Here is a 27,737-nt window from a genome sequence, read left to right on the forward strand (position 1 = left end):
TCTCTCTGGGTCTGTCCCCGGTTTTCTGCTCAGAGTGAGACCTCCTCTCCCTGTAGACGCCGCGGATGGCATTTTCTCTCAGATCCGCTCGGAGCCGCTGCAGTTCGGACGGGTCTCCGTAGTTTGGAGGAGAAACGCGACTTTATCCTCGGACTCCAGCCGCGGGGTCCAGTTCGGAGGACCGAGAGCTTTGGACTTAGCGGCAGCGCTGCAGAATCCTGCTGGTTCGGAGTAAAAAGTCCCTGTTGGGCTCGGTTCTGGGTGGAAGCTGAACAATCACAGGAGGTAGTGTCTAACTTTTCTTCTTTAAAACTTTAAAAGCTGCTTTTCAGGATGGAACTGCTCTCTGATCGCTGTTGTTGCTGATCTCCTCCTCATTAGAACTGTTTTTATTCAGATCCCAAGGTCAGATCCAGATGTTTGCAGATGTTCTTTGGACCGTGTTCTGCTGGTTCTGATGGAGTTAAAGCTCTGTCGGTTCATTGGGAACATTTTTATATTTTCAACATGTGACATGCATCAGGTGGAACAGGTTGTATAGAACAGAAAGGCCTAGTTTATATTTATACCAATTAATTAGAATAGTTGAAATGGGGGGGGGGGGGTAGGCTGCAGATTCTCAGACAGAACCTTCTGGGTCCGGTCTACAGGCGGGTCCATCAGTGTGGTATAAACGGCTGGAAGCTGCTCTAACCACCAGGTTCTCCATCACCATCATCCTGGACCACCAGCAGCTGCGGTTCCTCCTCTGAATGAGGCGGAACCGCAGCTGGACCGCAGCCGGACCGCAGCCGGACCGCAGCTGGACCGCAGCTGGACCGCAGCTGGACCGCAGTCCGCTCCCATCCTCAGGTTTCACAGCTGACCGGACCAGAATTTCCCCTCCTGTCATAACTGTCTAACAGCAGAAAAATAACAGAATATTAAAGCCACGGGTCCTAAAATACAATATGGCTCTATGCAGATGATATTATCATATTGACACCACGTTTGTTGTGAATCAGCACTTTTTAAATCAACTAAACCTACAGGAGGCCCATTTTCCAACTTCTAACATTTTCTCCCAAATCTTTGACAGAAACGGACTAAAAGCCACTAAACGAGCATTTCCTGAGGAGCAGCGCCTCCTTCACATGAATAATCTGGCAATAAACATTTTGTTTTAATCTCAGTTAACAATCCCAAATTCTGCCTCAGATTATCAACCACAGCTGATTTAATCAAACATTTTTCGCTTTTATCCGTGTTTTAGTAGAAAGAAAAGAAACCTAAAATATTCCTGAGCTCTACAGAGGAAAAGATCAGATCCCGTTTTTAGAGACACGACATTCTGAAATTCACACCAACTTCAGGCCAATTTCAGTCTGACAGAACGGTTACAGAAAGAAACAGCAGAATCAGAAGGTCCAAAGAGTCCGACCCAATCCGATACCTGGGCTAAGCGTATCGGCCGATACCCGACACCCGAAACCTGACACCGACCCGATACCCTACATCCGATACCGGTCCAATACCCGACACCCAATACCCGATACCGGTCCGATACTGTTGAATGAATAAACCGTGTACCTCGCCATGTGAGTGAAGTTATCAGGTTTGAAATAAACATTGTTAAAAAAGTTCTGAATGTTCTCTAGCATGGTGCTTATTTAAGCGTGTAGTGTTTTACCAACATTACCCCCCCCCCCCCCCCCATCAGATGTATGGCAGATGCTGCGTGTTGCAGTCGGACTTGTTGTCGAATCGACTTTGAAATGTTTCCAGACGGCAGACGTGCCTCGCTACTTGCTGCTAGCTGCTGTTAGCTGACTGTTAGCTCACTGTTAGCTGACTGCTAGCTCGCTGCTAGCTGCTGTTAGCTCGCTGCTAGCTGCAGTTAGCTCACTGCTAGCTGACTGCTAGCTCGCTGCTAGCTCGCTGCTAGCTCGCTGCTAGCTGCTGTTAGCTCACTGCTAGCTGCTGTTAGCTCACTGCTAGCTGCTGTTAGCTCACTGCTAGCTGACTGTTAGCTCGCTGCTAGCTGCTGTGCGTAACAAACATAGAAGTGACGAGATTGCGTGACTATGCTGCGTATGAAATCAATAAAAAAATAAATGACTGGACTGGAATAATGGATCGCCATCATCCAGCCGATATACGATCCAGGTATCGGATGGGTGCATCTCTAGAACAAGTTCTAGGACCCAGATGTATCCAATTAAAGAACACGTCTTACTTTAGGAAGAACGTTCTGTAGCTGCAGCTCTTAAAAGTGATCCTGAGATAAATGTGCAGCCGGTGCAGAGAGGCGGGACATGGCTAATTCCTGGTATAAAACAGTCACAATAATCCAGCCGGAGGTTCTGAAAGCTTGGAGTCCAGGCTGGGCCTAGATTCCTTCGTCTGGGATGAAGGAATTATGATTTTACCAGAGTTAATGAGATCATCACACCTAAGAGCTGCGTCTGTTTAACATCCTGGGCCGGGGGGGGGGGGGTTCAGAGGAAACGGGTCGGTTTTATGTCCGTTATGTTCGTTAAACTCAAATGATTTAATGTCACCAATACCGCCAGGAAGCGGCTGAAGGCTGCGGATCTCCAGCTGTTACTTTTATTTTGTAGAACCTGTTCCTGGTTAGTTTGGATTTGGACCAGAACCGGTTCCTGTTTAGATTTGGACCAGAACCGGTTCCTGTTCAGTTTGGATTTGGACCAGAACCGGTTCCCTACCCTGTGTGATGATGGCGTCTCTGTTTCTCCTGCTGTTTCCAGCTGCAGGCCCTCTGACTGCAGACCCGTCTGGTTCTGACCCACACCTGAGGCTCCGCTGACTACATCCTGAGCGTCTGCCCGTCCTGCCGGTTCCTTTCCCGGGGATCAGGTCCGAGATGCTCCGCGGTGACAGGAAGCAGGATTCCAGCAGTCAGGAGGGGGGCCAGCGGTCGGGACGCATCACCATCGGCTGACGGCGCTTCTCTCCGTTTCTGCTCCACTTAAAGATCTTTCTCTGTGAAACAGCAACATGTCAGCCGATAACAGCCCCCCCCCCTCTCTGCCCTCACCGCGCTCATGCCCCGCCCTCCCCCAGCACCAAGCCCCGCCCACTCCTTCGCCGTCGCCCAGCCCGCCCACCGCCGTCTGCAGCCGGCTGTCCGGGGGCAGCCAGACGGCCCCCAGCCCCACCAACTCCAGAGGTTCTCTGCAGGGCGTCTCCTTCCTGCTGCAGATCGGACTCACCAGGGAGACCGTGACCCTTGACCCCGGAGACATGTCGCTGCTGGCGGTCCGAGAGCTCGTCTGCTCCATGGTGGATCAGAAGGTATGGCGGGTTTCTGCACTGACCTGCAGGTCAGAGGGGGGTGGGAGGGAAGGTCTGATGGTGGAACCACCTGAGAGAACAATCTGGACTGAGATGTTCCGGTAGGAACGGCAGAACCTGGTTCCTCAGGGGACCTCCGTATTCTAGCAGACGCACCAGCCTGCAGCGCCGAGTTTACCAGCAGCAGCAGAGACCAGAGCCGGGTCAGAGCAGAACCTCTGCAGCAGAACCTCTGCAGCAGAACAACAGCAGGTCTGGCTGCTGGTGCAGAAGATGCTGAGCAGACCTGGATCAGGAGTCTACAGCTCAGCCTGCACACTTCCGCTCTGAGCCGTTTATCTCAGCATCTTCTGGTTTCTGCGCTGAAGGCAGCACCTGCTCACCGCCGCACACATCCATGTTCTACATGCTTAGTGAGGACCGGGCCTTCTGCAGCTCACCTGATCCTAAAGCCAAGCGAGGCCTAGAACCCTCACTTTGGTGGTAAAATGGGAAACTTGGTTCTCCTTCAGCTGCAGACAGAGCAGCCGTCAGGTCTGCAGAGCGGCGCTTAAACTCTGTAAACTCTGCACGGTTCTGTTGAATGTTTGCACGGTTCTGTTGAATGTTTGCACGGTTCTGTTGAATGTTTGCACGGTTCTGTTGTTGAATGTTTGCACGGTTCTGTGGATCAGCTGTAAGCCGACTGCGTCTCTGCGGGCCTCCAGTCAGACGCTGGTGTCGTTTTTACAGCTTCAACAAAGGGAGCGTCGTCTTCTGTGAGGGAATGTCACTTCCTGTTCGCTGCAGCGTCAGCGCTCTCCACTTCCTGTGTCACAGCTGCTCGTTGTTTTTAAGGAGCTGACGGTCGACGGGTTCTAAAACCCGTTATCACACTAGTTCCTTATTCCTAACAAAGTATGATTATTACAAGCAGTTTCAAATATTAAATATCAATACATAAATATTTATCCTAATAATAATAGTCATTTTATTTATTTATTCTCATTTTCTTAACTTTGAAAACAAAGAAAAACAAGACAATTGTTTTTGCTAATGAGGAATAAAAACATAATAAATAAAAAGTTAAATATTAAATTGAAACCCATATACAGATAAAGAAGTACTGATTCAATGTGTGTAAATTTGTAAAAGACGCAATTTTTAGAATATTTATACATTTTCAAATTTTATTTTAAATTATACAGTATAATTTTTCGTTAAGTGTGATTTATTGACTATTTGTCAGATTTTATTCTTCATTTTTCTTGCTTCACTACAAATTATTTACTTAAAATGCTATTTAATAATAAATATAAATTAAGAGCAGGTGAAAGACGTCTTATAGGATAGAAATCTCCTTTTTTGTCTCTTAGTAAACTCCAGATGTCCAAAGATAGATGAAGATACCAAATACTGTAGTTATTAATTATTAAAACTAACATAGTCAAACAGAAAGGAGCAAATGAGCAAAAATATGTTTATATATTTATGCATAAAAAGCCCCACAGACTGTTTCCTGGAGTAAAAAGCTGCCACAGCAGCCGGGAGGAGAGACGTGTGAGTTTGCAGGGAGCAGCGATGGTTCTGTGGGAGGAAGGATCTGTGATGACGTTCCTTCATGCGTCCCTGAAGTTCCGACCCGGTTAGACTCTCTGGATCCATTCTGCCTGGAAGTGGACCAGCACCGGGAAAAATGAGCACCTCTGGAACCGGCCTGCATGGATCCTGTTGGATGGAGCTGACCGGGTCAGAGCTCAGTGCTGATTGGCCAGAGCTCCGCTGCAGACTCCACCTGCTGGCAGTTGTAGGTAACGCAGCTCATTCCTGTCCAACTCGCCGTGTTTCAGGATGAGGCTGCTGTACCTGACGGAGCAGCGGGAGCTTTGGTCTAACTCAGGTGTTCTGGTGGGAACAGCTGATCCGGAATAAAACCTTTCCTCTTTTATTGGTAACAACGGCATGAAGCTGCGACGTTCCTCTGGGCTCGGATCAGATTGTGGGAAGACTTCCTGCAGAGTTCCTGCAGAGGTTTTGTGCTTGAAAGAGCCCTGGACTCCTGGAGCAGGCGCTAACTTCCCAAACTCGGTCAGCGGTGCTTAACTCCAGGAAGTCTGATGGTTCTGGGACTTCCTCCTGGCTTGTTCCCCAGCAGGACCCTTCTACATGATTCACGGGTCGGCCCATAAAATGACATCATGACTGGAATCCGCTCTTTCCTCCTTTTGTGTCGGGTTCTGCCGTGTGTCTGCGGCGGTGTGTTCAGGGGCAGTGGGAAGTTCCCCTCCTCTGAAGGTCACCGCCACATTCCCAACAATCCATCCTGGACCGAGTCGCTCCAACCCGAGTCCAGGATGGAAGATCTTCATTCTAACTGGATGACAAATGCATGGGTCCATTTCCATCCGGGTCAGAACCATTTGGGCGGGTCTGCATGTCCAAACATCTGGAACTTTGTCCCAGGAGGACCTGGAACCTCCGTGTTTGGAGGAAGATCCAGAAGAAACCAGAACTTTTAGGACAAATGGTTCTGGAAAAGGTGGGTCTGCTTTAGGTGGTTCTTGATCCTGTGCTACTGGATCAGGTGATTCTGTTTCTGGGTCAGGCGGTTCTGGATCAAATGTCCCTGGAACATACGGTTCTGGATTGGATCATTGTGGAACGGTTCTGGATCAAACGGTTTTGGGTTGTACTCAGGTTAGCCTGGAGAAATGAAACAGAACTTTTATTGCCGTTTATAGAGACAGACCAGAACCTCCAGTACAGTCGGTTCTGTAAGAACGGGTCCGGGTGCCGTACTCAAGTAGTTTGGAGAACAGAACCAGAACATTTTTGGATCAGATGAGGTGAGTTTGGGTGTCAGAGCAGGAATAGACCAGATGGTTCTGAATCAGGTTCTGGAAGATGACCGGGTTTGCTGGGGACCAGAACCAGAACATTTCCTGAACTCAGATCTGAATCAGAGGGTTCTGGATCCGGTTATTCTGGATCAGGGTCATTGTAGCTCGGGGACCAGAACCTCCAGGTTCTGTCTCCTCACGAGCATCGCTGCAGCATCCGTCCGCGTCGCCATGGCGACGTGACAGACGCTCCTCTCCTCTCTGCTGGTTGCCGTGGTAACCAAGGACAGGTGGTGCTGCAGGTGAAGAGAGAGAGAGAGAGAGCACTGCTGAATGGTCTCTCGACCCGCCTACAGAGCGTGCAGTTAGAGTGGTTCTGATGTTCTGTGCGGGTTCTGATCCAGGGGTGCAGTGGTTCTGATGTTCTGTGCAGGTTCTGATCCAGGGGTGCAGTGGTTCTGATGTTCTGTGCAGGTTCTGATCCAGGGGTGCAGTGGTTCTGATGTTCTGTGCAGGTTCTGATCCAGGGGTGCAGTGGTTCTGATGTTCTGTGCAGGTTCTGATCCAGGGGTGCAGTGGTTCTGATGTTCTGTGCAGGTTCTGATCCAGGGGTGCAGTGGTTCTGATGTTCTGTGCAGGTTCTGATCCAGAGTTGCAGTGGTTCTGATGTTCTGTGCGGGTTCTGATCCAGGGGTGCAGTGGTTCTGATGTTCTGTGCGGGTTCTGATCCAGGGGTGACTCTGAAGGTTCTGGTGTGATGTTCCCTAACGAGGAGAAACGTCCCTCTCCGTCTCCGTGACCCGACAAAGGTTCTGCTGAACCGGGTTTACACGAACGAGTTAACGCTCAGCTGCTGATGAGCAGAACATCAGAGGTTCTGTTTAATCCGTTAATCAAGTCCTCTGATGGAGCGCGCTGCCTAACAGCCGTTAAAAGCAGGTTTTACCGCCTGGATTATCCAAACTGCACTTTTGTCTCCATAAAACCCTGGAAGTCAGCAGCTGTCTGCGTTATGAAACCTCCGGTACCGTCTGGTACCGTCTGGTACCGTCTGGTACCGCCGGTACCGGACCCGATCTGAACTTAAAAACGTCCTCTAGAAATCCCCAGATTCTTTGATTCATGTTGAAGTTTGAGAAAAACGGTGAATCCCAGAGAAACATCAGAGGTGATCCGTTAAATTAGAGGGATTTACAGAAGAGCTCGTCCAGACTGGGTTCTGATCCAGTTCCAATTTAATGAGACAGAACCAACAGAACGTAGAGCAGAACCAGGGGAAAAGGATTCATGGTTTGAGACATTTTTACAAACTAAGAAATAAAAGACGTGGCCTGCTGCTGTAATCCAGCGCAGATTAATCCAGGGCCTCCAACCAGAGTCCAGTGTTCCTGAAGCCGGGTCCAAATGCAGATGTTCTGGTTCTGGCCTCAGAGGTTCTTCAGAGAACAACCAGTAGAAGGTTCTGGTCCAGTTTACAGCAGGTCAGGTTCAATAGAACCTCCCAGAGTTCTGATCATCATGTCCACCTGGACTGACAGGCTGGACCAGGAGAGAAGCAGGAGGACCATGGTGGCTCTGGAGGAGCTGCAGAGACCAGCAGCTCAGGTGGGAGAACCTGTCCACAGGTCATTTATGGTTGAAACAGCAGAAGTCCTGCTTGCAGTCCGCCAGCTGTGCAGGAAAACAGCAAATATGTGGAGGAGGAGCTCTGAGGAGATCAACGCTGATCCTTCTGGTCTCAAAACACAGAACACACTGAACATCGCCCTGAACACTCCCACTGTGAAGCACGGCGGTGGCAGCATCATGCTGCGGGAAGCAGGCCAGAGCTGGAGGGGGGGTGGATGGAGCTGAATCCAGAAGAATCCTGGAAGAAACCTTGTTAGAGGCAGCAGGAGACCTGAGATGTGGATTATGCTTCTTTTATTAACAGTGAAGTTGCTTTTTGCTGCTGGTCCATCTGGACCACCATCCAGGTCCAGATGATGTCTTTGTCCCCCGTGGGACTAAATCCTGTTATCCTGCTCTTTAGTCTGTGGACGTTCAAAGCTGCAGGAGAAAACCTCCAAAAGACCTGCAGCCAGAGGAGGTTCTACCAACTTCTGACTCCAGGGCTGGTTTCAGATGCACGCCACACTTTTCAGATTTTTAAGACAATTGAAAACCATGAATATTTTCCTTCAACTTACAGAAATTCCTTATAAAACAAAAAATAACCCAACAAAGCTGCTGTGATCCTATAGAACTCTGGTTCTGGCCTCCGGTTCTCCATCTCCAGCAGGAAGTCCGTATCACTGTCAGGATTTATTCTAATTTATTCTAATCGGTCGGTTCTGTTCCTGCTGGACGGGCCCGGCGCCGCTCGGCAGCCGGAGTTCTGGGCACAAAGCCGTACTCACCTGTCCGATAAGAACCAGGAAGCAGATTTGGTTCTAGCAGATAAGGTGATTGTTCCGGACCTTCAGACGGGTCGGATCAAACCCGCAGATCTGACCCGATTTGCATCTTCATCATCAGGTGAGGAGGAGGAGGCGTTGCATCAGAACCACTGAGGTGTCGGAGCCGGACTCTTCCTGCTGAGAAGTTCTGGAAGGGAAACCTGTTCTGGTTCTGGTCCTTTTTAATTCCAGGTTCCCTTCGGGTTTATGGTTCCGATTGTCAGGATGATTATTCTGTTTTATTTTCCTTGGTGGTTCTGGTGGACCCAGACTGATCGTGTGTTGGTGCCTTGCAGCAAAGTATGTGTTTGGTTCTGGTTGGTTCTGATGGTCCGGGTCGTTTCTCTGCAGTCTACAGCTTTAATTCAGTTCAACCTGTTTGTAAATCTGCCGCTCAGATGATTTTTCCTGTTGGTTCTGTTGGACCCAGACTGATCTGAGGGTCTGTGATGAACCCGTTAGTCGGGTTAAGAAGTTCTGGACGTCTGGATGCTGCTGGGGTCCGTGACTTCTGAACCAGAACCGTTAACAGTCCTGCTGGGTTCTGCTCTCCCTCAGCCTGACGGATGAAACTCCCCCGGTCCCAGACCTGCCGGGCCCGCCGGACCCGCTGGACCCGCCGGACCCGGCTTCCTGTTGTTTCCTGAGTGAGGTCAGAACCGGCGGATGCAGCGGCCCCCAGCTGCTGGCTCCATTACTGGACCGGCCCGGCCCGGCCCGGCCCGGCCCGGAGCAGGAAGAGTTTTATGGCACCTGGAAGCAGCAGAGGATTTAGGAGCTCTGCAGGCGGTTCCTTAACCTGACCCGGAAACACCTGACTGGTACCGGAACCGCTGCTCTGGGTCGGTACTGTCCAGCTCACTTTGGAGGACGATGGTGATGAAGGTCCGGACGTTTATCTGAACCGTCTGGGTCAGGACCAGAACTCCTGGCAGACTGGACCCTGCAGTGTCCCATCCAGAACCAGAAGGTCACGGTTCTGTTGTTCCAGAACGTCTCCTGAGGACGTCCTGGGACGGCTGAGCTGGACCAGAACCGTCTCCGCCTCACAGAGGTCCGTTCAGAACCGGAGGGAGAAGCAGCAGCTCCTACGGCGACGTGGTGTCTGGTTCTGCAGAACCTTCAGAGTTCTCTGGGTTTATTTATGAAAACGTGATGAGATCTTCACAGAATCGTAAATGTCTGAGTTTATTTCACGTTTCAGCACAAAAACAACAGAAAGTTAAAATATAGGAACATAAAACAGAATAAAAGAACGTTGGAGTAAAATGTAGAAACAATTATTCCTTCAGTTTTTATTCAGTTAAAGAACATTTAGTCTCCTCCTGCATTGATTTCTTCTATTTCCTCAGAGGCTGAACTGGTTCATAGTCACCTGGTGACATGGTGATGTAGAGCTGTGTGTCGTCTGCATAGTGATGGTAGCTGATGATGTTTATGATCTGAGCTAGAGGAGCATGTAGATCTAGAACAGGAGGAACCCAGGATGGAACCTTGGAGAACCCCACATGTGATTTATGTCCTCTCTGATGTAAAGTTACCTGCTGACACTATGAACCAGAGCTCTGGCAGCCAGCAGGTGCTACACCTGAGAGTGGCCAGGTGTAGCACCTGCTGGTTCCATCCAGCCAAACATCTGCTGCCTTCCAAACATCTGCTGCCCTCCAAACATCTGCTGCCCTCCAAACATCTGCTGCCTTCCAAACATCTGCTGCCCTCCAAACATCTGCTGCCCTCCAAACATCTGCTGCCCTCCAAACATCTGCTGCCCTCCAAACATCTGCTCATGTGACCCGTTTCCTCCTCAGTTCCCAGAATGCGGATTCTTCGGGATGTACGACAAGATCCTGCTCTTCCGCCACGACCTGAGCTCGGACAACGTCCTGCAGCGCCTGACGTCGGCCGAGGAGATCCAGGAGGGCGACCTGGTGGAGGTGGTGCTCTCAGGTACTGAGATGTTCCCTGCAGCTGGTTGGTTTGTTCTTATGAGTGCTGTCTGGGTTCTCTGGGCCCGTTTGGATCGCGGTTCCGTCTGCAGGCTGTGAGGTGTTACCTTCTCAGCTTATCTTCACCTCCGCTTCCTCTCGTCTGTGAAGGTGAGCTCAGCGCAGACCTGGTTTCCTTTTGCTGCGGCGCCGGGTCACCGCAGCGTTCTGTGTGATGATGTCACTTCCTGCTCCGTGGCAGGAAGTGACATGAGAACACGCTGCAGAGCGCTCTGCAGGATGAACAGGCTGCAGCACTTCCTCCAGGAAGCTGCAGCTCTGCAGGTTCCTCCACCGGTTCCTCCACCGGTTCCTCAGCACTTCCTGTTTGCTGCCTGCAGCTGCAGAGACCTTAGACCTCCTCCATCCATCCTTCATCCATCCTTAATCTATCATTCATCCATCCATCATCCATCCATCCTTCCATCCATCCTTCATCCATCCATCCATCCATCATCCTTCATCCATCCTCCATCCATCATCCTTCATCCATCCTTCATCCATCATCCATCCATTCTTCATCCATCCATCCATCCATCCATCCATAATCCATCCATCCATCCATCATCCATCCATCATCCATCCTTAATCTATCATTCATCCATCCATCATCCATCCATCATCCATCCATCCATCCATCCATCCTTAATCCATCCATCATCCATCCATCCTTCATCCATCCATCCATCCATCCATCCATCCATCATCCTTCATCCATCCTCCATCCATCATCCTTCATCCATCCTTCATCCATCATCCATCCATCCTTCATCCATCCATCCATCCATCCATCCTTAATCCATCCATTCATCCATCCATCCATCATCCATCCATCCACCCCCCCCATCTCTAAGGCCCGGTTACCCTCCAGAACCGGCTCATTTGGGCCGCTCAGATTTCTCATCCTCCTGGGTGATAATGTGATTTTAGAAGAACGATGATAAGCCCAGTTCTGTTTGGACCTCCAAAGCTCGGTCCGCCTTTCCATCAGAACCACCGTTCAAAGTTAAAATGGGTCCAAGAAGGTTGGACTGTACCTGACCTCTAGTGGATTCCTTCAGATCTGAGAGAGTGATGGCGGTTCTGACCCGGTGAACGATTCAGAACCTTTTTTATTTAGGGTGCCTCCCACAGCTACCAGACTTCCTGTTTTCTGTCCAATCAGAGCCCAGCGTGCAGGGAGACACGCCCACTCTCTCATCCACTGCCAGGAGATTTCACCTCTGAATGGTTCTGTAGAAAATGGACCTGAAGGTTCTGTTTAACCCGTTAGAACTGCTGCAGAAAACAAGGCAGACGCAGCAGGAGGTTCTGTTGTGAGGATTGTTCTGACCCAGTTTGTAGAGACTGAGCTCTGGTCGGATGGGAGGAGTGATGCTGCAGGCTCCTGATGGATGATGTACCGGTTCTGGAGGGAACCCGAAGACCGGGTCTGGGTTCTAAGTCTAATTTCTGGAAACAAATCACGTTCCTTTAAAATCCTGCTGGTAGAACCTCGGTTCCTGGGTCCGGTTCAGCTTTTCCAGAGGATTCCCTGCAGCTCTGATGACCCAGTTCAGTCTGACCCATCTGGAGGTTCTGATGTTCTCCAGGCTCTCTGACTGGGCTGCTGACCCAGTTTACTCTGACCCATCTGGAGGTTCTGATGTTCTCCAGGCCCTCTGACTGGGCTGCTGACCCAGTTTACTCTGACCCACCTGGAGGTTCTGATGTTCTCCAGGCTCTCTGACTGGGCTGATGACCCGGTTTACTCTGACCCATCTGGAGGTTCTGATGTTCTCCAGGCCCTCTGACTGGGCTGATGACCCAGTTTACTCTGACCCACCTGGAGGTTCTGATGTTCTCCAGAACCTCTGACTGGGCTGATGACCCGGTTTACTCTGACCCATCTGGAGGTTCTGATGTTCTCCAGGCTCTCTGACTGCTCCTGTGTTTCAGCTCTGGCCACGCAGGAGGACTTCCAGATCCGGCCTCACACCCTCTACGTTCACTCGTACAAAGCGCCGGCGTTCTGCGACGACTGCGGCGAGATGCTGTGGGGGCTCGTCAGGCAGGGCCTGAAGTGTGAAGGTGAGCAGATGTTCCTGCAGGTGGTTCTGCTAGCAGCCAGGTGAGGATCCAGATCTGAGGAGATCCAGATAAACCCAAACAGCTAATCTATCTTTTATCACCACATAGTGAACTTTGTGTTATCTCCAGAGGAAAAGTCGATGTTCTTGGATCCTGTAGATCAGAACTCATGAATCTGACCCTCAGACAGAACCTCAGACAGAACCTCAGACCCGATCACCTGTTCTCCTCTGCAGGATGCGGGCTGAACTACCACAAGCGCTGCGCCTTCAAGATCCCCAACAACTGCAGCGGCGTCAGGAAGAGGCGGCTGTCCAACGTGTCTCTGCCGGGCGCCGCCATGTCCGCCGTGGCCCGCCCCCCGTCTGCCGAGCTGCCGCCGGTGCCGCCGGAGGAGGTAGGTGGCTGGCGCCGGGCCGGAACCAGGACAGGGGGAGGGTTCTGATCCCCCCCCCCCCCCCCCCCCCCGATGGCATCAGACTCTCTGATGGCTGCAGGCCAAACTCTGGATTTTCCATCTGAGCCGGCGCTGCAGACCGGTCCAATCAGAACCAGACGCTGTGCTGCTTTAGCCTCACAGGAGTCTGATTGATACAGTTTGGTTACGGAGCGGATCAGAACACAGACGTGCAGAGTTACCCGCTCAGAACCAGAACCAGAACCGAGCCTGTTCCCTGTAGGCAGAACAGGAGCGGCGTTCTTCCTGCAGATCGGTTCCCCTCAGCTCAGGAGATCAAAACCAACCCGAGGTTCCTGCGGTTCCGTCCATTAACGGACCACGGAGCCTCCGGTGGAGATGAATCTGAGGGAGAACATCGGATCAGAGAACCTGAAGCTGGTTCTGCCGCCGCAGGGTGACATGATCTAGTTTTGGTTATTTGTCCAAACTAACGTTCCCTAAACGTTCCACAAACAGATTTATAAAACTAAGTCTCCGCTGCATCTCTGCAGAACTTCCTGGACCTTTGTTCCATTTAGTTCCCGTGTTGGTTCTGATGGGACCGGTTCTGCTGCACAAACCAGCATCAGGCCGTTTGGTACCGGTTCTGTTTGCGCTACAATGAAACCCAGTGGACTGGGTGAGGGGGGGACACTGATGAACAGTTCTTCCTCCTGTGGCCCGGTTCTTGTTTGGTTCCCTGATCTTCTGGTGGAGAACGTTTTCTGCAGGAACGAGAGATAAAGCTCACCTCCTGCCTCCACAGCGCCCCCTCCTGGGGGCCGGGAAGCGTAACTCCCTGCTGAGCGGCCGTCCCATCTGGATGGAGAAGATGGTGCTGGGCCGGGTCAAAGTTCCCCACACCTTCTCCGTCCACACCTACACCCGGCCCACCATCTGCCAGTACTGCAAGCGGCTGCTGAAGGGGCTCTTCAGGCAGGGCCTGCAGTGCAAAGGTGAGCGGACGGCCCGGTCAGGCTGCAGAACCGGCGCCGGTGGCGGGGGGGTGTGATGTCACAAACTAACATGGAGGACGGTCTGCTCATGTTCTCTGCTGCAGACTGCAAGTTTAACTGCCATAAGAGATGTGCTGCCAAGGTGCCTCGGGACTGCCTGGGCGAGGTGGACTTTAACGGAGGTGAGTCCTGGTTGGTTTCACTCCTTCAGTTTTTAAAGGGTCCAAGTTGGTTCTGAGAACAGCTGAGGACTGAAGACGTCTGGAACCTGCAGACATTTCAATCTCCACTGAGTTAATTTATCTGCAGCCGCTCCTCAGCATCAGTTATTGATGGTGATGAAACCTAAACAAGGTGGATGAAGAACGCAGGAGTACGGCTAAATGAAACGCTGCTGGGTGAAGAGAAGAAGAAATTCATCAGTGGTCAGATTTAGTGTTGTGGGCGGAGTCAGAGAAGAATTTCTGAATCGTAATAATGATTCAGAAATTAGCTAAACTAATGTAGCTAGTCCTGGAGTGACAGGTGGGCGGAGTTACTGCTAATTAAGTAATGGTGGGCGGAGTTACTGTTAATTAAGTAATGGTGGGCGGGGTTACTGCTAATTAAGTAATGGTGGGCGGGGTTAGTGCTGATTAAGTAATGGGCATAATAACTAGTTAAATTGTTACAAGTTAAACTGTTTAGTGGGCAACATTAACTAGGAATAATGAATAAATGCAATGTGGACGGGTTTAGTAATTAACTGATGGGCAACGGTTATTAAAGTTATTGATGGATGGACAGATGGATGGATGATGGTTGGATGAATGGATGGATGATGGATGACGGATGGATGGATGATGGATGACGGATGGATGGATGGATGGATGATGGATGACGGATGGATGGATGGATGGATGAACAGATGGATGGATGGAGATGCAGGTGATGCAGGTGATGCAGGTGATGCTAGGTGATAGCCACTGAGGGTCCAGGTAATAACAGCAGCTGTTTGTGGTGCAGAGCCGCTGAGTCCCAGTCTGGACTCTGAGGCCACCATGGAGGTGGATACCTGCGACATGAACAGTGACGGAGGTCAGAGTATGGACGAGCAGGACGAGTTGTCCACGCCGGAGGACAAACTCTTCTTCATGGAGGGTCCATGTGCAGACGGAGAGAAAGACGATGAGACCATCAGAGCCATCAGGTGAGAGAACACGCTCTGATTGGTCCGTTTGCCTTCCATCAGCATCAGGACCCATTTTAGGCATTTATCTCCAGTCACAGACCAGAAACTGACGGCTGGTTTTTCCTGACCTTCTTGCAGCCCGTGCACCAGCAGCAACATCCCTCTGATGAGGGTGGTCCAGTCCATCAAGCACACCAAGAGGAAAAGCTCCACGGTGGTCAAAGAGGGCTGGATGGTCCACTACACCAGCCGGGACAACCTGGTGAGACCAAAACACTCCACAGACCCACCAGTGTAACCCTCTGTTACCTCCAGGGTGGCAGAAGGTCCAGACCTGATGGAGACCAGGAGAAGGTCCAGACCTGATGGAGACCAGTAGAAGGTCCAGACCTGATGGAAACCAGGAGAAGGTCCAGACCTGATGGAGACCAGGAGAAGGTCCAGACCTGATGGAAACCAGGAGAAGGTCCAGACCTGATGGAAACCAGGAGAAGGTCCAGACCTGATGGAAACCAGGAGAAGGTCCAGACCTGATGGAAACCAGAAGGTCCAGACCTGATGGAAACCAGGAGAAGGTCCAGACCTGATGGAAACCAGGAGAAGGTCCAGGTTAAAACCTTCTGATGAACGGACCCAGAGTTACTTCTGACGTGCAGCGATGCTCGGTCTGCTTCTACAGGAACAACTGTAGAAGTTTATCTCTGGTCCAGTTTCTGGGTTCTTGGCTTTATTAGTCTGAGGTCTGCACACCAGAAGCTTTTATTTCTCTGAGTTCATGATTGAAAGAAGTCCTTCCAGGTGCAGGAGGAAGCAGAAGGTTCTCCCTCAGGAACAGGTCCAGATGGAGTCTCTAACCTGCTCTGCCTTTATCTCCCTCACAGAGATCCTCTGGTTCCTTTGACTTTATTAGTTTGGATCAGTTCCCAGACAGGAAAGTTCTTCTGCTGTTGTGGTGTTAGCGGTGATGAAGACGAGCTTTCTGTGTCTCTGCAGAGGAAGAGGCATTACTGGAGGCTGGACACCAAGACGCTGACTCTGTTCCAGAACGAAAGTGCAGCCAAGTTTTACAAGGTAGGAGACCGGATCCGCTTTCAGAGAGTCGGTTCATCCGGTCCGCTGTGATGGATGGATCTACAGACACATCCACACATCCTGTCCTCCTTCAAGCTTCTGTTTATTTTACTGGGATTCTCTGCCGGAGCAAACAGGATTCATGGTTTTCAATATTTAGACTAATAAATCTTATAAGTTCAGAACTTTCACCGCCTCTGGCTCCAGGATGGACTCACCAGGAATCCTCAGACAGCAGCAGCTCTTCGTCTGATTGGCTGTCGTGACATTTCATGTCGCTGGTTTTGCCAAAGTTTATTTCTAAAGTGTTTTTCAGAGACGATTTAAAGAGAATCTGAGCTGTTTATACGAGGCGATGCAGTAAAATGCTGAGAGGAGAGAGAATATTAACATCAGGCAGAGGAAAAGTCTATAGATCTAAATGATGAGGATGTAAACGAGGAGCGTTCTGACGTGTTGATGCTGTGAGACAATCAGCTTCATTCATCCTGTCACAGCTTCTGAAGCTCATCCGTTCATTTCTCTCCTCTGATACCAGGAGAAACGTGTGTTTTCTTCATGTGGTCAGGAGGTCCATCCTCTCTGCAGGTCCACATGATGATCAGAACTCTGGGAGGTTCTGTAGAACCTGACCTGCTGTAAACTGGACCAGAACCTCCTCCCTGACCCGTCTGCTGGGTTCCTGGCTCTCCATTGTTCTCTGATGTTCTCTGAAGAACCTCTGAGGCCAGAAAGAGAACCGCTGCTGTTAGACTCTGGTTGCTGATGAGCAGCGACTTTATTTAGGAGGATCACAGTAAAGGATTACATGAAGTCAAAATGTGAAAAAGGTTAAAAACACAGAAAATCCCAGTAAAGCAGACTGAGGGTCGGACAGAAGAAGCTGAGTGGAGCCGTTTCTTCATGTCAACCAGGTTCTCCTGTTTCTGCTAACAGCTTCAGCCTCCTGTCGGTTCTTCAGCGTTTATTCAGGAAGAACCTGCGTTGGCCAGGGACTATTTTCAGCGGCGGATGAATCCAGTCAGGATGAAGCGCTGCAGATAAACAGGATTTAGCAGCTCTGGGTTTTCATGGCGTTGGTGAATCAGACGAGTTTCCCCTGATTTAAAGTTTCCTTCATGACGGCTGACCTCCGTCCCGGCAGCTTCCTCCTCCTCCTCCTCCTCCTTTCATCTGACGGCCGGCTGACCTTCAGCTCAAACGGGCCTTTGAAGCGGCGCAGACTGGTGGGGGGGCTGGGTCCTCCCTGCTGGTCGCCCCGCTGCCCTCTACCTTTTCATCAGAGGATGAGGAGGTGAAGCTGGCAGCAGAAGAAAGGTGTGGAGGTGCAGAGCCCCGCCAGGGCAGAACGTTGCTCTGTGAATGTTTCATCAGAGAGGAAAGAGTCGAGGAGGCCGGGACCGATCCCAGCTCCTCCTCTAGCATGTTCTCAGAACTTTTGGGATTCTGGCTCACGTGATCTCCTCGTCTCCCCGGCAGGAGGTCCCGCTGTCTGAGATCCTGCAGGTGGAGGCGGCGCAGGACTTCAGCAGCCTTCCTCAGGGCAGCAACCCCCACTGCTTCGAGGTCATCACTGCCACCATGGTCTACTACGTCGGCGAGGATACGGGCGGTCCGCACCACAACCCGGTCCTGGCTGCGTCGGGCGTGGGCCGGGTCGTGGGCCGGAGCTGGGAGAAGGCCATCAGACAGGCCCTGATGCCCGTCACCCCCAAGGCCAGCGTCGGGGCGGGGCCCAGCAAGGACCACAGTGAGTTCATCACAACCACACGTCTGGCTTCTTTGTTAAAAATGGTCCAGACCACACTCTGGTTTCAGTCTGTTAAACCGGATCAACTGGGTAGAAACGGATCAGTTCAAGAACTCCTGGACTGGAACTGTTTCATATTTACAGAAGGAAACCGTCAAAATGAAGCTCAGCAAAACCTCCAGACATCAAGACTGGATTTAAAGCAGTCTGAACTGGATTTAGACCGGTTTAGACTGGGCCTAGACAACTTTAAACTGGATTTAGACCGGTTTAGACTGGGCCTAGATCAGGTTAAACTGGATTTAGACCGGTTTAAACTGGATTAAGACCAGTTTAGACATGGCCTAGACTACTTTAAACTGGATTTAGACCGGTTTAGACCTAGCTCAGGTTAAACTGGATTTAGATAAAGTGAAACTGGATTTAGACCGGTTTAGACTGGGCCTACATCAGGTTAAACTGGATTTAGACCAGTTTAGACTGGATTAAGACCAGTTTAGACATGGCCTAAACTACTTTAAACTGGATTTAGACCAGTTTAGACTGAGCCTAGATCAGGTTAAACTGGATTTAGACCAATTTTAAACTGGGCCTAGACTACTTTAAACTGGATTTAGATAAAGTGAAACTGGATTACGACCAGTTTAGACATGACCTAGACTACTTTAAAATGGATTAAGACCAGTTTAGACATGACCTAGACTACTTTAAACCGGGTTTAGATCAAGTGAAACTGGATTTGGACCAGTTGAGACAGGTTCTAGCTCATCTTAGACTGGATTTAGACCAGTTTAGACTGGGCCTAGATCAGGTTAAACTAGATTTAGATAAAATGAAACTGGATTTAGACCAGGTTAAACATGGCCTAGACTACTTTAAACTGGATTTAGACCGGTTTAGACTGGGCCTAGATCAGGTTAAACTGGATTTAGATAAAGTGAAACTGGATTTGGACCAGTTGAGACAGGTTCTAGCTCATCTTAAACTGGATGTAGACCAGTTTAGACGTGTCCAGGCAAGGTTAAACTGGATTTAGGGCAAATTAAACAGAATATTGGCAATATCAAACTAATTCAGGTCTGTTTATCCTGGATTTAAAATATGTTAGACTGGGTCCTGCACAAAACAGCATCAGAAATGTCTGGTAAAATTATTACATGATCTGAAGCAGTGCTTTTAGTGTATTAATGTATGTTTTTTTACATTATAAACCCTTAATGAAACGTATCCTATATGTGTCCAAATATCTGAAATCTCAGCATTTAGAGCGTAAAGTGTTTAAGAGAAGTAAAAACTTTTATAATTAGATTCCCAGTGAGTAGTTTAAAATCTCCCATGGTGAAACCTCTTGTTCCTGATGAGGTTCTGGAAAAGGTCCTGATGGTTTCATCTTTTCTGGACCGGACCGCTGCTCCGTTCACGGTGTGATTGACGGGTCTCTGCTGTTAAATAAAGTTTTGATTGGTTTTTATGGAGGGTTGTGGTTTCCTGCTGGAGGCGGATGTTCCTCGCAGCGTTCTGTTTTCTCCTGGTTGTTGGTCTGGAAACATCTGATGAATATTGTTTCAGTCAGTTTAACCTGATCAGAGGGATTTCAGGGGATTTTCCGCTCCATCTCTGTGTTTCTGTCGGAGCTCATCCAATAAAAGCCTCCCTCCACCTGGTGGCTTTAAGTGTTGCTGTAAAAGCATCGGAGCTGTCATTAGTGATGCTATAAACAGCTTCACACAGCAATAAGTTAATGCACTGATGATGTAACAGCAGGCCCCCTCCCTACATACTCTACACTGCTTCATAAATCCCCCTCAAACGATTCAGCCTCTGCAAACACACAGTTTCAATTATTATAGAGACAGATTGTCATAAGAAATGATTTATGGTCTTTAAACTCTGAAGCTTGAGCTGCTTCTACCTGAGAAAGCAGACAGGACGGTTCACACGCTGCTTGTTTCACCTGAAACATCGTCCCTGAGTCCTCACTGACCCACAAGCTGATATCAGCGGGATCACAGAAACCAACGTCATCTCTGACTTTAGCCTGGATGCAGGTTAGCCTGGATGCAAGTTAACCTGGATGTAGGTTAGCCTGGATGCAGGTTAGCCTGGATGCAGATTAGCCTGGTCTAAGTCCAGCCTGGATGCAGGTTAGCCTGGATGCAGATTAGCCTGGTCTAAGTCCAGCCTGGATGCAGGCCATCTCAGGCTGGACTTAGACCAGGTTAGACTGGATGTGGGTCAAGGCTAAACACAGTTTCTGCTCCTTTTGGCTCAGCAGAGACTGCATGATGAGGAACATCCAGGTTTGGTAGTGGATGAATGCCTGGTGGACGTGTTTTCAGGTGTTGGAGGATAAACTCGTGGTTGAGGCTGGGTTTGGTTCCTGATTTCATCAGCATTTTACTGACCATGCCCTCCATGTCTCCTGTCTTCTCAGTAAGGGATTCTGTAGGTTTCCGGTACTAAAGCTGCGAGTAGAGCTACAATATCCTCGTCTATTTCAAACCTTCAAAACCAGCTGCCTTCAGCTTTACTGGCTTTCAGCCTGAAGCCTTTCCAGCATGGTGACGGTTCTGGTTAATATTTGTCGGGTTACATCATATATGGACGGCAGATGTTTCCAGCCTGATGAATGGCAGTAGGGAGAGGGTACATCTAAACTCCTCATCTCTGCTGAGGTGAAGCACATATGCAGGTCACGAGGTTTAGGATGCTCTGTTGGATCTGGAACAGTTGAAGGACCCTCAAAGGAAACGATGAAGGTCAGAACCAAACGTGTTTGAAAGATCCAAGAAAACAACTCTGAGATCCAGTCTTCCTTTGCAGTTTGGACTTGGTGCCAGGTCCTGCTGCTGGGACTGAAACGTCCTGGTCTGCTTTTCAGACCGTTGTGTTTCTGTCCATCTGAGCACCGACAGAAAACGTCTTCCCCCTACATGCAGTAGACTGATGAGGACAAACCGGCTGAAATCCTCGTCTTCTTCTCTCCGCTTTGGATCGTTAAAGTCCAGCAGACGCTCCAGGAGGACCTCCTGCGAAGAGGTCGCTGCTTCTTACCTGCACAGGTTCTGCTCAGGTGTTCCTCCAGTTCCTGCCGTGATGTCCAGGAGTGACAGCAAGACTTTACTTCATTGTGGACATCGTTAAGAATCATCATCATCATCATCTGACCCACGTCTCCTTTTCCTTCATTTCAGCAGATTTGCTGTTGGATGGGTTCTCATGTTTCTCAGTAGAACATCAGCTGCTGCAGATTCTAAAGGTTCTGACTCCTGGATGGACCGGGTCTGGGTCCATTTGGACCACTTTGAGCCTGAGCTGACTGGTTTTACACTGGATTTAAAACAGATGTGTTAATGACTTTAGACCAGGCTAGCTGAGGCTGGATATAAACTGGGTCAGGCTATATACAGAGCAGTCCTGAACTTAGATTTAGACTATATTAATCCAGGTTTAAAGCGTTCACATATTATAGGATATCAGAACAACCCGTTTTAAAATGCTGCCAGGTTGGGAGTGGCCGAGATGGAGGTGGATTTAGAACCGATCAGAATGGCTTTTGGACCATATTTGTCCATAATAACAAGGAGAACATGTTTGACTGAAGAACTGATGTTGAAGCTGTAACCGGATCAGTCGGGTCGGTCTGTGGCGGTTCACATTAAATATAGTTCTGTTATTCAGCTTCATGCTATCAGAACATTGACACTAGACTTTATTCTGCATCACTAAGGTTCTGACCCGGTTATCGGTGTTACATAAAGCCAGCAGGATGATATAAGTGCCGGCCTGGATGGGAGCACGTGCACGGCTCCATGAGAGTGCACGTATTGATCACACCGCAGCAGCAGATTGAAATCGATACCGGCTCATCGGTTCCTCTCCACGGAGCAGCCCGGGGCGCTCTGGTGTCAGCCTGAATTAACGTTCATCTGAACACTCACAGGAAGTGGCAGGAAGTCCCAGGAAGTGGCAGGAAGTCCCAGGAAGTGGCAGGAAGTCACAGGAAGTGGCAGGAAGTCACAGGAAGTGGCAGGAAGTCCCAGGAAGTAACAGGAAGTGGCAGGAAGTCCCAGGAAGTGGCAGGAAGTCACAGGAGTGGCAGGAATCTATAGGAAGTGGCAGGAATATGCGGTTGAAGATTCTCAGGCATCCAGGTCATGATCAATCCAAAAAAAAAAGGTTAAAAAAAACCGAACAGATGGACTTCTGTTCTGAAGCTGAAGACATTTTGCTTCCCATCCAGGAAGCTGTCTCAGCTTCAAACTGTCTGGAGTAGTGAGTTCCAGGTTAATTAAGCTCTAACAAGGCCTCACCTGCAGGTCTATAAAGCTGGGAACGCCTCATTACTTCAGACAGTTTGGATTGAGAAATCTTCCTGGATGGGAAGAGAAACATCATCAGCTTCAGAACAGAAGTCCAACTGTTTGTTTTTTTAACCTTTTTTTGGATTGAAGTGGCAGGAAGTCACAGGAAGTTACAGAAAGTGGCAGGAAGTAGCAGGAAGTGACAGAAAGTGGCAGGAAGTTACAGAAAGTGGCAGAAAGTAGCAGGAAGTGGCAGGAAGTAGCAGGAAGTGGCAGGAAGTTACAGAAAGTGTCAGGAAGTAGCAGGAAGTGACAGGAAGTGACAGGAAGTAACAGGAAGTGGCAGGAAGTAACAGGAAGAGCAGAATTTATTGGTGTGAGGTGAGGAAACTAATTGCAGCTTGAAACGTTCCCCAGCTGGAAAAACTTGTAGCACCTCTTCCACCAACAAACACAGGAAATTATGTCAGGGATATCAAAATAAAAGCCCATAGCTTGGTTCTGACCCGAGGGACCCAGAAGATGATCACAGGTTCTATTGAGTCGGACTCTTAACGTTCTCTGTTGTGTTTTCTCAGAGGAGCTCGCCATCAGCATATCCGTGTCCAACTCCCAGATCCAGGAGAACGTGGTGAGTTGTCCTTCAGTCATTGGTTTCTAAGGTTCTGATGACGGGGAGCGGGTTCTGACCCAGTTCACTCTGTGCAGGACATCAGCTCAGTGTATCAGATCTTTGCTGATGAGGTTCTTGGATCGGGACAGTTTGGGATCGTTTATGGCGGTGAGACATTCCTGAAGTTTCCAGCCGGTTGCAACTGCTGCTAAACGTGCCGGAGACTGATCCGGTTCTTCCGTGTTCTGCAGGGAAACACCGTAAGACCGGCCGAGACGTGGCGATCAAAATCATCGATAAGATGAGGTTTCCCACCAAGCAGGAGAGCCAGCTGAGGAACGAGGTGGCCATCCTGCAGGTACGACTTCTCCAACATTACGGGTGTTTCTTTATCAGCTGTCACTGGTGAAGGTCCGGTTCTTGTCCTGTTTCCTGCAGAACCTTCACCACCCTGGGATCGTTAACCTGGACTGCATGTTTGAGACACCTGAGCAGGTGTTTGTGGTCATGGAGAAGCTTCACGGCGACATGCTGGAGATGATTTTATCCAGCGAGAAGAGCCGACTACCTGAACGCCTCACCAAGTTCCTTGTGACGCAGGTCAGTAGAACCTGAAGGAACGTAGACAGAGAACGAATGAAGGCCTGAGGAACATCTGACGGGCCTCCCATCAGCTCATCTAGAACCGTTCTAGATGTTTCTGCTGCTGGTTGAGAACATCTGTTAGATGGATGCTGGATGCTTTCTGGGGTTTCTGAAGAGGTCCGACTGGGAGGACAGCCGGGTCGATCCAGAATCTGCTAGACAGGAACGTCTGGGGTTCCCTCCTGAACCCGTAACGTCTGTAGATTAAAGACCCGGGACAAACCAGTCCTGAGATTCTGAGAACCAGATTGGTTCCAGCTACAGAACTCCAAACATCTGGAAAAGGTTTATAGCCAGATTTCAGAAGAGACCAGAACCAGACATGTATTATTCTTGGTTCTGAAATGGCTGATCTAGTTTAGCTGGTTCTGGAAAAGCTTGTTCTGAATCTGGTGTTCTGGATCGTCTGTTCCAGAGGCCAGGATGAACTGGTCCTAGATCTAGAACTCAGGGAAGACTGGTTCTAGAACAGCCAGTTCTGGACCAGATGGTTTTAGAACATTAGAGGTTCAGCCAGGGGAACCAATCTGGGCCCAACTGGACGTAGTTCCTCAGCAGAACACAGACAAACTGAAACCCGATGTCGGGTTCTGTTGACGTCTCGGCAGAACACTGAGTCCAATGTTCTCTGCGTTCTCCACAGATCCTGGTGGCTCTCAGGCATCTCCACTTCAAGAACATCGTCCACTGTGACCTGAAGCCTGAGAACGTTCTGCTGGCCTCGGCGGAGCCTTTTCCTCAGGTCAGAACCGATCCGCTGCTCTGATGCCTCAGAACTCAGCAGAACCCGCTGTAACTACGTCTTCCGTCCAGGTGAAGCTCTGCGACTTCGGCTTCGCTCGCATCATCGGGGAGAAGTCGTTCCGGCGCTCGGTGGTCGGAACGCCGGCCTACCTGGCGCCGGAGGTTCTGCGCAGCAAAGGCTACAACCGGTCTCTGGACATGTGGTCCGTGGGCGTGATCGTCTACGTGAGTCTGAGCGGAACGTTCCCCTTCAACGAGGACGAGGACATCAACGACCAGATCCAGAACGCCGCCTTCATGTACCCGCCCAACCCCTGGAAGGAGATCTCAGACGACGGTAGGAGACGACTCGCTCTCTTCTCAGTCACGTCCGGTCAGAAGGTTGATGGTTTGACGCCCTGCCTTGCCCTGCCTTGCCCTGCAGCGTTTATCGCTGTCAGTCCAGAACTTTGCTCCACTTAGGAAGAAGATTAAAGAATGTAGAAAATGTCTGACATTTAGGGATGGAGCTACTCCCAAAACCATTCGTCTGGCTGCTGCTGCTGGGAATCCGGGTCAGATTCTGATGAGGCAGAAGATTCTGAGTCATTTCAGAACCAGACCCAGAAATTACTCCACAGACAAGAATCTAAACCCGATTCTGTAAAATCTAAAGTTCTTTCAAACCGATCCCTGCACTGAGAATCAGAACCTTCTGGTGAATCTGAGAGTTTTTGTAGAAAACCCAACAGCTTAAACAGAACCTTCAGGTCCAGTTTCTACAGAATCCTTCAGAGGTGAAATGAACGAGGGCTCTGATTGGACAGAAAACAGGAAGTCCTCCAGCAGTGGGAGACATCCTGGATGGAAGGAGAGACAAACTCCTACGACTGGATGGAGAAACTTTATCCAAAGGTTCTGGGTCATGGATACTGAGTCGAGTATAGTCCATGACCCGTTTAACCCTGGAATGGCGGTTCTGATAGAAAGGTTGGGTGAGCTATAGCGGTCCAAACAGAACTGGGTTCATCTCTGCTTTCAGCCCAATTATGTCCAGAACATCTAATCCATTTTCTATAATTATGTGGGTAGTTACTTCATTTTGTTTTTCAAAGAGCTGAAGCTAGAAATGTGTCGCTGTCACATGTCAGTTCTGACCCGGTCCGACCCGGTTCCTGACTGATTTCCTGGGTTGTCTCCAACAGCCAAAGACCTGATCAACAACCTGCTGCAGGTGAAGATGAGGAAGCGCTTCAGCGTGGACAAGTCGCTCAGTCACCCCTGGCTGCAGGTAATCAGCACCAGACGGTTCCCTTCTGTCCTGATCGGACCTGCAGCTCATTTATCTGGATCAGAACCTCTGCAGCTCATTTAACTGGATCAGAACCTCTGCAGCTCCCACTAACTTTCCTGCTTCTTTGTATTCAGCAGGTTTAAAGTTACGTTACATTTAAGGTGGTTCTTTAAAGCGTGATGGAAACTTTCAGCCAGGTTAAACTCTCATCATTAAAGGAGAAATCAGCGACGTTTCACCACTAGGTGGCGCTAGAGCTCCGTCTGTAGACCAGAACAAGATGGAGCCTCCAGGCCCTCCTCTCCTTCTTTACACTGTAGAGGATAAATTCACGGCCTCACCTCAGAGAACCCGTAACTTTATGAAGCTGTTAGCAGAACATCTTGATCTGCTGCTGCTCTGATGGTGGTATTTTAGGGCAGGGAGGGGCTGAGCCCTTAGTGGGAGCTCTTCACGTGCACGTGCATGTACACGTGCACGTGGCCGGCCCGCTATGTAAACAAGAAACTGGAGAAGAACGCAGAGCTGTGGCGAGACGTCCAGTCCATCTGAAACGTCACCTTTAGTTCTTCATGTCATTATTTTATAGTTCTCTCTAGAATATTCACTTATTGCGCCTTTAAATTCAATCACTTTTCAGATTTTCAACATAATTAGACTCCGTTTCAATGATGAGACTTTGCTATGTGGCACTGTGAGGCAGTACTTGAAATGAAATGGTTTGGAAAGTCATTATAAAATTAAATTACAATAAATTACTCCAAGAAAAGTTAAAAAACAAAACAAAACTGGACTTTTCCCCGACGTTTTGAAGACGTTTCACCTCCCATCCAGAAAACTCGCTCAATTCAAATGTCTGGAGTAGTGTGGAGCATCAAGCTTTATATTATTGCTCAAAAAGGCCTTTTAAAGGCTTAGATAACACGCAGATTAACCTGATCCACCCCTAATTAACGAGGAGTCATTAAGGTCTGGATATACAGTGTGGACACTTTATTTACCTTTATGCACCTTTTCCTCCTTTTGATCACTAAGCCGAATTAATTTCTCCACTGTGAGATCAATAAAGCCTATCTTATTATCTTATTTTATCTTATCTTATTTTATCTTATGGTCGTTACTGGCCTGGCTTACAGGGGAGATGTTGTGATCACCTGCATGGAGGTGAAGGTTTAGGTGAAAATTGGAAAGAATTGTTTGTTTTTTAACTTTTTCTGGAATGATTATTACTGGATGACTGAGAATCTTTAACAATAAATTACAAAAATATAAGAGAAGGGGTTAAAATAAAAGTTGTTTGGGGTTCTTTATGTTAATTTGTGACTAAATGTCCTCAGCAGGAAGAAAGGAAATCATTTCTAAGACAAAGATTGTTTTATTTTAGAGCTGCAGAACCCAGCTGTCTGGAGAAGGTTCCTCTGGGCTGGTTCTGTAGAATCTGTTAGCGACTCCAGGTGCGGCGTTGCTGCTAACCTGTAAACCTGGAGGCCTGGTTCTGGTTCTGGTGGGACCCGCCTCACCTTCCTCAGTCAGAGCAGTGTTTTCGGTCCACGGCTGACCTGGTGTCCCTGTGGTCCTGCAGGACTACCACACCTGGCTGGACCTCAGAGAGTTCGAGACGCGGCGAGGCGAGCGCTACATCACCCACGAGAGCGACGACGCGCGCTGGGAGGAGTACGCCGACGAGCGCGGCCTGCAGCACCCCGACCACTTCATCATGTCGCCCAACCTGGACGACATGGACGAGGACCCCTAGACCCACAGACCTGCAGGCTGCGGAGTTCTGGAGAGACCCGACCCGGCCCGGCCCGACCCGACCCGGCCCGACCCGACCCGGCCCGACCCGACCCGGCCCGGCCCGACCCGACCCAGACTTTAGGAGCTTTCCCAGCAGCTCGTTAACACCAGAACCAGCAATCCTGGTTTTGTTTGACCAAACAGAGTCCAATGATAGTCACAGTGGGTTTATTACAGAGCAGAGGAATCACATTAGTGAGGGGCTCCACAGCGCCCCCTTCAGGCCTCAGCATGGAAACAAGGTGAAAATGTCTGCTTTATTCTCAGAACCATTAATGAAACACGTTAATAATCTAGAATCAGAACCCACAGGCGCCACTCTGCTGATTATTTTCCTCAGGTTCAGATTAATCAGGCCATATTTT

At 49.6% G+C, this 27,737-nt stretch overlaps 1 protein-coding gene across 1 annotated transcript; it reads left to right on the top strand.

The window, feature by feature from the left end:
• On the top strand, positions 1 to 27,424 carry LOC105934406 (serine/threonine-protein kinase D3). Its single transcript, XM_036130396.1, has 19 exons — positions 1 to 285; positions 2,751 to 3,297; positions 10,363 to 10,501; positions 12,478 to 12,609; positions 12,846 to 13,006; positions 13,815 to 14,004; positions 14,109 to 14,186; positions 15,010 to 15,193; positions 15,314 to 15,437; positions 16,169 to 16,246; positions 17,726 to 17,996; positions 22,879 to 22,931; positions 23,009 to 23,081; positions 23,165 to 23,271; positions 23,352 to 23,513; positions 24,202 to 24,300; positions 24,372 to 24,639; positions 25,487 to 25,572; positions 27,158 to 27,424. Exons 2-19 carry the CDS (start codon positions 3,001 to 3,003, stop codon positions 27,329 to 27,331), a joined length of 2,676 nt encoding a protein of 891 aa, XP_035986289.1. The 5' UTR covers positions 1 to 285; positions 2,751 to 3,000; the 3' UTR covers positions 27,332 to 27,424.
• The last annotated feature ends 313 nt before the right edge of the window (positions 27,425 to 27,737 follow it).

This window comes from Fundulus heteroclitus, unplaced genomic scaffold (assembly GCF_011125445.2).
Source record: "Fundulus heteroclitus isolate FHET01 unplaced genomic scaffold, MU-UCD_Fhet_4.1 scaffold_36, whole genome shotgun sequence".
NCBI classification, from domain to species: Eukaryota; Metazoa; Chordata; class Actinopteri; order Cyprinodontiformes; family Fundulidae; genus Fundulus; species Fundulus heteroclitus.